The sequence below is a fragment of the Pangasianodon hypophthalmus genome, chromosome 9, assembly GCF_027358585.1.
Source record: "Pangasianodon hypophthalmus isolate fPanHyp1 chromosome 9, fPanHyp1.pri, whole genome shotgun sequence".
NCBI classification, from domain to species: Eukaryota; Metazoa; Chordata; class Actinopteri; order Siluriformes; family Pangasiidae; genus Pangasianodon; species Pangasianodon hypophthalmus.
The window spans coordinates 6146012-6158816 of record NC_069718.1 but is presented as its reverse complement, the minus strand read 5'-3'; the positions used below and the strand labels follow the sequence as shown (position 1 = coordinate 6158816).

The 12805-nt window shown below is 40.7% G+C and overlaps 1 protein-coding gene across 1 annotated transcript in view; it reads left to right on the top strand.

Moving 5' to 3' along the window:
- The window catches only part of ctnna1 (catenin (cadherin-associated protein), alpha 1), a 128103-nt gene that overhangs the window by 27084 nt on the left and 88214 nt on the right, over window positions 1-12805 (top strand). The window contains exon 7 of the mRNA XM_053237137.1: window positions 12441-12644. Coding sequence (XP_053093112.1) covers window positions 12441-12644 — 204 coding nt within the window. The remainder of the gene's footprint in view (window positions 1-12440; window positions 12645-12805) is intronic.

Genomic DNA, 12805 nt, shown 5'->3' with positions numbered 1-12805 from the left:
TACTCACATTTTGAGACGCGTTTGCTCTAAACCGTTTTCAATAAGCTTGCCTTCCTTTTTAGCTACATTAGTGTCATAGTTCCAGTGCAAAGCTAAATAAGCAAATATTATACACCAAACCTGAGTAAATTTGGTGTAACAGGAACATTGTGGACGTTTGAATTTTGAAGAACGCTCAGGAGGAAGTGACCTTCGTCGTCTTTTTGGCGCTGTGCTGAGTTAGCGCCCTCTTCAGAATAATATGGCAAAATAACTTTGATATAAATCAGCTTGGCTGAGAGGAGAGTGTGGTTTTCAGTCGGGCATTTGGTAGCTCTCGAGCTCCATTAAACCGTTAATAGCTCTCAGAACAAAATTCACCTCATCGTAATTAATGATCTTCGAATTCTGGAGTTGCCAAAATGGATTAAAATCATACTACGCTGTTGCTGTTTCTCCTCCTTGTGCAGAAACGCAGCAGATTTAGCACTTTGGGGCTGGGCGATGTGATGTAATATCGATATCGTGATACTTTGTCACAGTACTCTCTTCAGAGATATCGTTGGTATCATGATACACTGTTTGTAATTACAAACTACGTGGAAGCAGCTGAATTAATCTTAAAATTGTTTATTTATTTTAAGGGATATTTTTTCCCCTCACTTTCATTGTTAAATTTTAGATTTTGTAGGCATTAAAGGAAAATATCACCAAACTCGTCTAAACAGTTGATGCAGTACTCCTGGCATTTTGATAGCTGTATTATAGACATCGTGACACATGTTCTGTATCATACAAATGCCATGACACGACAAATGTATATCACTGCATCCCTCCTTATAACTAAGCAGGTAGTTTCTGTGCACGTTGTATTGCAGAGCGGCAGAAAGTCTCCGTGGCCCTGAGAGAGAATTCGGCTTCACCTCTGTCTGACTAGTGTGCTCTTCACTCTTCAGGCTTTTTATTCAGTCTCGAAGCACCCGGTGCCTGAATAACAGGAATACTTCATCACTTTGTCCATTCAACGTGGCCTGATTATTACTGCATTCTCTTTTCTGTGGGTTATTTTTTCTTTTTTTTTCTTCTTTTTTTCCTTCTTTTTTTCAGTTATTATTCTTCAATGATTAGCTCAGGCCTTAAAGAGATAAGCCCAGCTCCAACAGCCTGCGTAATCTGTTACATCCCTAATTAGTTCTCGTCCGTTAGCGAGCAGTATCTCTGACGGAGGATGGATGGAGCCTTTCCGCCGAGACAAATGAAGCTCTTAATTGGGAGAGCGCAGAGCGAGCCGGTTTGAGCCGGTGAGCTCGCCGCCAGACCCGCAGGTTCTCCGGTGTCTCGAGTGCTCTCTGGAGTGTGGACACATTTGCAAATCAAATTCCCCGTTCCTGCCATGGATGGAGGAAATATGAGCGCTAATATGAGGGCTTATCTTTTCTCTGTCTGCATATTGGAGCTAAGCAGATGTGTGCCGGGCCAATTAACGTGTGAAGAGTATGTGAAGTTGAAGCTCCTGTTTCCCAGAAAAACTGTTGTTTTCTAAAGTTCTACTCTCTCTCTGCTTCCGAAAAAAACAACCTTCTTTGCTCCATCCCTTTCTGTTACTGAGAAAAAAGCTGTTTATTATTTTTATTGGAATACACATTTGGCGTTATAGGAAAATAATCAGTGAGGATTTGGTGTGATGAAGCAAGTGTTTTATTCCTCTTATACCGCAGCAAATTGTCGATGATTGCATTTCTTTATTTATTAAAGAACGAGTCATACTTTTTGTCCGTTTATAGTGGTATTTAATGTTGTAGAACATCCGTGAAGCAGGTTTTCACTTGCGTTATAGCAGCTATAATCAGTCGTTCCTTCACCAGCCTTTCTTTATTTCTCCCTTGAAGTTAATAAGACCAAAAAAAAAAAAGCACAGCTTGTCGTGTTAGCCAGAAACCGGAAATTAGTGCTGGGCGATCCGACAAAAAATATATCACAGTTCTCCATCACGTTTCTGTGATACTCTGTCATGATGTATATGTTTATGAACAATTTCCCAGCAATACAGTGCTGTTGCATTTAAAAAAAAAAGAAAAAAAAAAGAAAAAAAAAACGTGTTCAATTATTACATAAATTAATGTTTTCCATTAAAAAAACATTTATTTTTATATCTTTAAAAAAAGGGACAAAAAATTTATGTTTTTAAAAAATTTTCAAATGTAAGTTTTCAAAATGCCTGTATGAAGTTTAAACATCACATCAGCTACTTCTAATCAGTTTGTAATTATATTAAAAAAAGCTGAAAAAATTAATAAAGCTATCTCCAGGATCACAGAAAAGCATATTGTGACAGAAGTTATCATGATATCAGTATAATATCATGACGTCACCCGGTCCTCCTGGAAGGCACAACCTCCTGTCTTTTCCTGTAGTGGAACATTCGCTGACACTCTCCCATAAATGTCTCTTTACAGAAAACTTCTCCACATCAACAGTTAGGTTTTTCTTATTTGCATAACAGCACACTGTTTATTATGAGGCTTAGATTATGTGGAGCGTCTCTGAGCATCAGCGATTATGTGTGAAGCCTCTGAATCGACGAGCTGTTACTATAGAAACGAGAAGGTATCAGGGAAGCGCACTGATATAAAGCTACGTAAAGCGCTACGGTCAGAGCTGCTGTTATAGAAAACGAATCAACACCTTTTGACCAGACGGATTTGAAATTTCAACAGCGCCGTGGTGTAATATGATTTAACACAAGATGTTAGTCATGCAGGTGCAACTACATGAGTCATTTCATTTCTCTCTCTCCTTCAGTCTCTCTCTCTCTCTCACTCTCGCCTTCAGGCCTGCAGCTTGTTTGCTTTGTCTCCCTGTCATTCAAACGTTCCCTCACTCCTTCTCTCTCTTTTACACTGCAATTATCCCCATTGCTCCACAACAAAAGAAAGTGTTCCTTTCCTCTCTCTCTCTCTCTCTCTCTCTCTCTCTCTCTCTCTCTCACACTGTCCATCTTTTTGTCAGTGGCTTAGAAGGCTCCAACTGTTTCGGCTGTCAAGGGATTAATCACCCGTGTGTGTGTGTGGCGTCTGTTTTAGGCCTCGTTCTCAGGCGGCACTCAGCGTGTCTCTGGAGGGGATAACGACCCCCTGACGAGGGCCAGGATGAGTCTGGTGCAGTCTCGAACCCCCGAGTCTTCAAGCTCACTTCCTGCCTTGCTTTTAGCTTTAGATGCCAAAAGCATGCTCTCATCGAATGCTCGACAGGAATTCGTTTAGTCACTGGCCTGATTCCTTACAGATACAGGAAGTGAACTTCCTCACAGGAACATCTATGCTTTAGCTGCTTACTCATTGTGACCTGTTGCCATGGCGATACAGGAGCCGCATGAAAGACGTGCACTACTTCTGGTAGCAGTTACTTTCAAAGATTTTCACGGATAACAAAAATATCATATCACGATATCATTCTATTATACACGACATGCAGATTTATTAACAGCAAAACAGTAAAAACTTGGGTACTTTACTTACCGTCTACAAAAATACATTTGTTTAATTTTTTTATATATATTTAAAAATAATGTAATTAAGAAAAAACTGAGAAGGAGGAGTAAAATGTGTAAAATTTTTACGTTTTACAATCTGATTAAATACAAAGTTTTAACATCACATCAGCAGCTTCTAGAGAGTTTGTAATTATTAAAAAAAAACCAAGAAAGTAGAAATCAAGAAAGCGGTGCTGTCGTCTCATTGATCAGGAAAAGCAAATTGAGCAGATTTCTTGTGAGTGATCAGCGCTCACTTTGGATTTGATCGTCACTGGATATGTGCTAGGGTTTTTTTTTAAATTTATTTATTTATTTATTTCTGCCTGTGAGCAGTGTTGGCATTTCTGCAAGCCATCGTGATCTCATGTTGAAAGGTGAGGAAAGTCCTGCTATTTAAACCCAGGCATGTGACGACGATGTGAGATTAGCATGACATCAGGGTCTGGATGTGTGAATTGGCGTGAACCCGCTGGGGTGAACATGTTAGGATGGGATTGAAAGAAGGAAAGACGGGAACGAGCGTCGGTGTGGCCGTGGTGAAAACGCTGGGGTGTTGTACCTCTGCTCCGAGGTGTGTAGGAGAAAGCTAAAGCCTTGCTTTTCTATAACTGGGTAAGGTGCAGAGCTGTAGTGAAAAATGTTGCACTAGATTTCGTTATCTTTTATTGCCCTATCAGAGTTTGGTACGAATGCCTGGTCAGGGGTTCTATCTCCAGAAAATCACAACCGTTTCTCCTGCTAACGCTCGCCCCAGAGGAAAACGCCTGATGTGACTTCTCATATGACAAAATATTTAATCTTGGTGAATTGCAAGCTTTTTCTTTTTCTTTTCTTTTCTTTCTTTTTTTTTTTTAAACTACCAGCCTCAGAAACCCCAAAGAATTCCCAAAAGTGAGATTATTATTATTATTATTATTATTATTTGTTTTTCAAAACGTGGTGCTTGCTACAAACGTCAGTTCCTACGTGCCTTCTCCGATGACGTCTTTTCCTCTCTAAACCTTTTGAAAGTAAACGCATTGTCTGGCCAAATTAAAAAAAAAAAAAAAAAAGATAAAAGTTAAGTAGTCTGAGAATTGTTTTTAATCATCGATTTTTAGGTTTCTTGCATCGGTGCAGAATCTTTCGGGGAAAAAAAAGCATCAGAATCCGTGTATCACCCGTTCAATCCGTAGTTTTGTTCACGAGAATGTAACACCTTGTATTCTGAAAATCCATCTGTTTCCTTGGCAGTGAATTTATAAAGTACAGCATTTTTCTTTTTCTGTCTTACTCTCGTGGCCGACGGTTTCTCTACACCGATTTGAGCCAGATTTATCTCCCAAGTGTCATCCCTGTTCAGAAACTCTCGTATCGCCCCCTGCTGGTGACCTGGGTGCGTGAGGATAAAGTTTTTAATATTTCTGATTTTTCTGTTAGGAATGGAAAATGAGGAAAAGCCGACAGAGGATCTGAATGCTTATTTTATATGAAACAGTTCATGTTTATTTGTTGAAGTAAAATAGAAAAAGAAGAAAGCTTGTTTTTTCGTTTTGCATATTTTGATTTGAAAACGGATTAATGGAGAGATTGATCACGGTGCATCGTGCAGAGATGATTTCCCCCACCTCTACTCTCGAGTGACAGCGGTCTTCATTCATGATGGCGCAAGCATGTGAACAGTTTGTTTATTGTTTTCACTCATCTTTATCAAATACATTTCACATCTGATGACTTTCAGCACCAGACAACAAGCTGTGCATCATTCCAGAAATCTTGAGAAAGGCCCTGGGGCAGTAACTGTGTTGTGATTGGTTGCAGCGGCTTTATGGGTGGAAACTGATGAGAATTTAGGAATTGGAAAGCGCAGTTTTCTTCTCTCAGGCGTTTATTTTTGTCTAGTGGATGATTTTAGTGCAAACCTCCTACATCGTTATTCAGTTTGACTCACATGGCCTTGATCAGTCCTTCACTACTCTTTCATGAATTTTCCAAGATTAGGTAAGAATGAGACCCTCATTATGACCTGGATGACTTTATAATAATAAAAAAAAAAAAACTTAAAAAGCCCAACTATGTCCAGGAATTTGAGTGGGTTAGTCACTCAGAAAAGAAATGTCCTTCCCTGCTTTTCTTCTCTTGTGCTTCAAGTGGTCACTCCTCTGACCATGTTTACTCTGCATAACTCACCTGTGTGTGTGTGTGTGTGTGTGTGTGTGTGTGTGTGTGTGTGTGATGATCAGTCAGAACTGAGAATTCAGCAGCGCTATGATGGAACAGTATTTCTCAGTCAGGTTGTTCCAGAGGTTGGAGGATGATATTATTCAGAGATCCACACTGCAACTTTTAATTGAACAAAATTATGCCTGCTGCAGGTAATAATCATCTCGCAACTCCTCCAGAGTCGAAAGAGGCTGAAAGATGTTTCACTAGATTCAAAAACCTAATCTAAGTTCCTTTCAGGTGGATGGTGGAGACGAAAAACGTATAAGCGCCCTGTTTTTTTCCCCTGGCAGAAAAAACTCTGATTTAATGTGATTAATTTAATTTAGACTAGGCTTCATGTGTGCAGTGATGAATCTTCAGTAATTTACAGGAATTAGCCTGGTTCTGGAATGATGCATTCTTGACTAGCTAGATTTAATGAGTTGATATAGTGGTTAATTGTACGTGAGGTGAACATCATGCTTTTCGCCATCCTGATCGATATTTCTTTTTTTTTTTTTCTTACTGCAAGTCTCTCTATCTATCTATCTCTCTCTCTCTCTCTCTCGTGGTGTGTTCAGTGGTTGGACCTGCTTTACTCTGACCTTGTTTTCCTCCATACTGTTCTGGGCGAGGTATAAAAGCTGGATCAGAGCACAACAGAAACTACGTCCGCTAATGATGGCCGTCCATGAAGAAGTGACCCTCTGCCGCCAGTGCTTTCGATCTCCACAGAAATCTTTCACTCGTTCACGTCTGTGTTTTATTGGCGCTATCGGACGGTTTAGAGCCTCAGTCCTAGTCGAGATCAGTTGAATTTGGCGTGCTGCGTCGTAGCTAGCGGCTCTTAAAGCAGCGTTTTAATCACTTATCGTCACGTAGATTGAGTGGGTTCCCAAATCTCCAAGCTGTCACGCCTTTTTTCACCGTGAAGTGAAGTGTTGAGTAGTGAAAGGAGCTGCGTCTCTGTCATTTCTCCTGCAGAAATCTCTGAGAATATCACGAAGGCAGCCTCTGTAGATGTGTTTTTTTCTTTTAAATACAATAGCACAGTTATTATGTAAACACCTCGCATAGCAATTTACACACTGAAAAAACACTTTAACTGCAGCTTGTTTTCAGTTACAGTGGCAAATCTGTTAAGCACGAGACTGTGACTGTTTCAGCTCTTAGAATTTTTCTTTTAATTTGTTATTTTTAAAACATATTGAATGAAAATGACTATAAAAAACAAGTTGGATTAGAAACTTCAGTAAGAAAGAGGGATATGATGATGAAATATCAATAATGTGATGCATTACATTACAATACACTTTTTACGATATCATGGGTGTCGTAATAACTTTTTAAAATAATTTATTTATTTATTTATTATTAACTATTAATTTATTTATTAACAGTCTTAGTTTTTGGAAGCCGCTGATTTGATATTAAATGTCCTACTGTCTTCACCAAAAAAGTAAACGTTTTAATAAAAACTTTTAAGATTAAAAGTGAACAATTAATTTTTACTCCTTCAGTGCTACTTTTAATTAATGCCTATATATAAATTATCTAACTTTTTTTTTTTTTTTTTAATGTAGTACTGTTTCACTGGGAGTTTGTTACCAAACCTACACATTGTGATGCATATCATGTATCACAGAAATGCCTTCATATATAATCGTTTTCTTCAATTTACATTTATTAAATATGCCGTTTTTAATCTTTTTCGTCTTTTCATCTTTTCTTTGCACAGCAATATCAAATTCCACATTTAAAAAAAAAAAAAAAAAGCTGTCTCTTTATCTGCACGCAGGTCACCAAGACTTGATTAGAGGAGCTGTATTTATCCCCTTAGTGGTGTGTTTGTGCCTTTCTGTGGTGAATTAGGAGGAGTCTGTAAGAGGAAGTGAGTGAATGGAGATGATGATTGCAGTGAAACTTTCCAGAGATCTGCTCCACCCACAGTACTCCTGTAATGAACACACTTTCTCTCTCACACTCGCCTCACAAGCTCACAAGGAGACGCACTTCATCATCCACTGCCGAGCCGAGGAGTGCGTGCGTGTGCGCGTGAACGTGTGTGTGTGTCTGTGTGTCCGTGTCCGTCTTCTCTTCTGACTACAGTCTGAACTGAACATTGATTGCCAGCAACCAAACTCTGTAAGATTCAGTGTGAGTGTGGGATTCAGTAACAGTCAGAGCAGAGCTGTGAGGCTCTCACCCTCTCTCTCTCTCTCTCTCTCTCTCTCTCTATTTCTGTCTCTCTCTCTCTCTCTCTCTCTGTCTCTATTTCTGTCTCTCTCTCTCTCTCTCTCTCTCTGTCTCTATTTCTGTCTCTCTCTCTCTCTCTACCTCTTTCTATCTTTCACCATCTCTCTCTCTCTCTGTCTCTATTTCTGTCTCTCTCTCTCTCTCTCTCTCTGTCTCTATTTCTGTCTCTCTCTCTGTCTCTACCTCTTTCTATCTTTCACCATCTCTCTCTCTCTCTCTATTTCTGTCTCTCTCTCTGTCTCTACCTCTTTCTATCTTTCACCATCTCTCTCTCTCTATTTCTGTCTCTCTTTGTGTCTCCCTCTTTCTATCTCTTTTTGGCTCTCTTTCTCGCTCTCTGTCTTTCTCTCTGTGTCTGTCTCTCTCACTGTCTGTCTGTCTGTCTCTCTCTCTCTCTCTCATTGTCTCGCATCCTCTTCTGTCTTCTTCTGTCTGTCTTCCAATCCCTTCTACATCTTTCTCCACCTTCTTCCTCTCCTTCTCATTTCGTCTCTCCCACTGTTTCTTTTTCTCACTCTTCTGTCTTTATTGCTCTCTCTGAACTAGCTCTTCCTCCTTCCTTTTTTCCTCTTCTCTCTCTTTTTATTTCAATTCCCTTTTCCATTCTCCACTTTCCACACAGATCCACCTTTTGTCTTTATTCTCTCGTTCTCTTCCTAAATTTCTCCTTTTCTCCATCTTCCTGTTTCTTTCTTCTTATCGTCTGTCCCCCTTGTGTGCTCTTCCCCTCTTTCTGTCTCCCTGTTCCTTTCTTCCACTGTCTTCCCCACTTTTCACTCTTCCTGTCTTCCCCCACTCGCGCTTATCAGTTGTGGTCTCGGTTTGGTTAAGAGCTGCCACAGATCGCGAGTCCCTCTTCCTCCTCCTCGGCTCAGACTCCAGTAGTTTTGCTCGTGTGCCTCGTCCTCCAGGAGTGAATCAGTCTGATCCACATTCTACACCTGTCAGTTTAGGGTGGAGGTGAGAGAGGTGAGGTCTTTACCTCGTCCTGCAGCAGAACGCCGAGTGAGACGTCTCACTCGCAAAAATACGCTCTCCAAGTCGAAGTCTGCTCCATTCAGATCAGAGGTAGTGAGATTTACTTTACCGGCGTGCACATGGCTGTGTGTTCATCCGACATGTTCAGCGATCTTCATCAGACGGTTACAGCTGCTACAGAAAACCTCTGAGGGAGGGGTGTGTGTGTGTGTGTGTGTGTGTGTGTGTGTGTGTGTGTGTGTGTGTGTGTGTGAGAGAGAGAGAGAGAGAGAGTGAGAGAGAGAGTGTGAGTGTGTGTGTTGGAGATGAAGAGACAGGCTCTCTGCGCTCTTATTGACACCCAAAGGTCCTTGAAAAGTCATTGAGTGGGAAGTGTGAACACACACACACACACACACACACACACACACACACACGGAGCAGAGGCTTGATTTCTCATAGCTATCCTGCCAGATGGCAAAGTGTGTGTATACGTGTGTGTTTCTGCATGAGAATGACAGAATATTAGGAGGGGAATGTGTGTATCTGTAATTTCCTGGTGACCATGCAGAAACAGCTCACACACACGCACACACACACATACACACGCACGCGCACATTTTCCACCTCGCTTCTCACTGCCTAATTTCCAGCCGAAGCAACTTTGCGAATGAGTCACCGAAAGGGAGGCCTGTTGCCATGGCAACGCGGGGCTGCACGCTCTTTTTTTTTTTTTTTTAAGGTGATGGCTCTACTGCTGCCTCACTGCTAATTCAGAAGCACAAAGAGGAAGTTTATTCTTCAGAAATGAGTGTTTTCTTTAAAGTACAGTTAAAATAAATGATCAGAATATAGTATGTGATTAAAACATGTCAGTTTTGAATCATTATGTAAAAAATGTAGCGGAGCTACTCTAATGTTTCGTATTAAATGACTTAGGAGATGATGATGATGATGATGATGATTATTATTCTATAATGTACTTGGGCATAGTGATCATTATTTATAATCGAGCAAAACCGTTGCGACGTGACACACCAGCTAAAGAGGTGAAACGAGGGCAGCCTAGTGATTTGCGTTTGGTTTTTAAGGCTCCTGCTAGCTGGACTTATACGTTTTTATTTATTTATTAGTCTCTAATGCTCAGTCAGTATGCATTTCTGCTCAACTTTGTCGTGCCCTTTGCTGTAGAAAAGCCAAACATGTTTATGAAGCAGCGCTGAAGCCGCTTGGAACTGAAAATGTCATCCACCATCACAGGAAACAAATGAAGAGAGGAAAGATAAACCTCCAGCATTTTTCTTATGCATCAGTTCAAATAGTTTGGGTTTTTCTTGCTCTGAATAGTAGCCGTGACCCTGATTATCTTGAGGGAATCACCAATATACTGACATTTAAACATATATTAGTTGCATGGTGAAGTTTTCACTAAGGAGACATTTATTTGCAGTTTATGGAAAGCGTCTCCAGTGTCAGCGCTTTGTAACAGTCTTCAGGACAGAGGAGTTTATGATTTCCGGTTTCTTAGCATCATGAAAAGTTAAAAGACCGTTTCTAGCTGCTGTAACGAATAATGTAATTTCACGGCTGTTCCACAGCTTTATATGCAACTATAATGGGATGAAAAACATGGCCATTCTTTAAATAAAAAAAAAAATGTAATCGCTGGCAAATTGCTGTGGTGTAAGAGGAATGAAACATTACAGGACATGCAGTCGTTGGAAAATAATCAATTTCTGGGTGGTCACAGAAACTCCGCCTCATCACATCCCCTTGTTGTTGATTATTTTTCAATAACAGCACAACACAGTGTGTTATTCCTTCTCACTTAATAACTAGACATCATCCTGAATGTTTTAAGTGTGTGTGTGTATGTGTGTGAGTGTGTATGTGGAGATACAGGAGGTTTCCTAAAAGCAGACCCTGATTGAAAAGCACCATCATTTCCTAAACTGTTGATTCATCAAGTTAACAAAGACAGCGAATATGATACGTTTTTTTTAATCTCCTTTTTTTTTTTTTTTTTTTTTTGGAGCCACCCACACTCTTCCTGACCCTCGCGGCTCCCCGCAGAAATAACGAGACCATTTAACTGTCAAACTCTACCCTCTCTCGTCCAGCGTTTGGCACATCTAAACACGATGCTTTCTCCCTGAAGAAATGCACCATGAGTCATTTACATGTACATTTATTCGTTTGGCAGGGAATTTTATTCAAAGTGACTTGCAGTCCAAGCACAGAGCCGAGTGAAGTGAGGCTCACGCAGTGAAGGTGCTGCTTAAGGGTTCACTGAGCTCTGCGGCAGTCCTGGGATTGGAACTGGGTCAGGGCAGGTTGTTTTTAAATGGAACTATTTGGTTTTGCAAATTGTTGCTTTGCGCGAGCTGTGAGGGTAAACGCAGCTAATCAGTGTGAATTTATCACTCAAAATCTTTTCCTTAAATAGACACGTATCCATGTTCTTCAATCGACGTCGTTAATCGCGGTAATCTCATCCTTCTGTAAACGTCTAATTCTACCAACAAGAGCCAAGTGTGAAATCACCCTGAAGAAGCAAGCTTGTTTTAGCGTTTAGTCTGTTTGAACTCAACCCTGATGTTTTCCCCGCCTCTCTGTGGTGCTTTATGCAGGTGAGAACACAAATCTCACTCAGGTGTGGAACAAAATGTTCGGTCTGAGAGCGTCCGAGTGAGACGCGCTGACTAGTTTGATTGCAGCGAGAAAGTGTTTTTGCAGGGTTTTTTTTCTTTCCTTTTGTATATCTGAGCTGCTAAACTGAGACTTATGACAAAGTGTAAGACAATTCTCTGCAAAATTGCACTACATTGATAAAGTGCCGACTGTGTGTTCTCCGTGCTCAGGTGATCATTGTGATCTGTGATCGCACGTGGCAACAGTATGCTTAACCGATTTTCATCATTTTTCTGACCAATGAAAGTTTTATGAGTGCGGTTTCATCCCCACACACGTCTCACCCAGCATTTTATTTTTGCTTTTTACAGTCAGGTCCAAAAGTATCTGGACAGTGACACACTTTTGGTTATTGTGCCTCTGTACTCCACCACTGTGGATCTGAAATGAAGCAATCAAGATGCAATTGAAGTGTTGACTTTGAGCTTTAATTCAAGGGCTTTAACAAAAATATTGCAGTAACTGTTGAGGAATTACAGCCATTTTTATTTTATTTAATTTTTTTTAAAGAGTCCCTCCATTTTCACAGGCTCAAAAGTAATTGGACAGTTGACTGATAAGCAGTTTCATGGCCGGGTCTGACCTGTTTTCTCCTTATTTCATGACAAATTAAGGAGATAAAAGGTCTGGAGTTGATTCCAGGTGTTGAATTGAATTGAAAATTGGAAAATTGTGTCACTGTCCAAATACTTATGGACCTGACTGTACATGCAGTGCCAACAAACTAGAAGTATTGCAGTTTTGCTTTTTATTCGAAAGTGCTCTTAGATTTCTTATTAAACTCTGTCTTTTCTTTATTCACTCTTTTTTTTTTTTTTTTCTTTTCTTCCCCCTACAGAAGCAGATCATCGTGGACCCCCTGAACTTCAGCGAGGAGCGCTTCCGTCCGTCACTGGAGGAGCGCTTGGAGAGCATCATCAGCGGCGCCGCGCTCATGGCCGACTCGTCCTGCACACGTGACGACCGCCGCGAGCGCATCGTGGCCGAGTGCAACTCCGTGCGTCAGGCGCTGCAGGACCTGCTGTCCGAGTACATGGGCAACGTATGTACTCTCCTCCTTTTCATATTCCTCTTCTGTCTCTACTTCATCCCTCACTTCTTTCTGCACAATCACAGTACATTTAAACTGCAGTTTATATGTAACACCTTCTCTTATGCTGATCATGTCAAGTTCAAGGTTAGGCAAAGGTCCACGTGATGTGA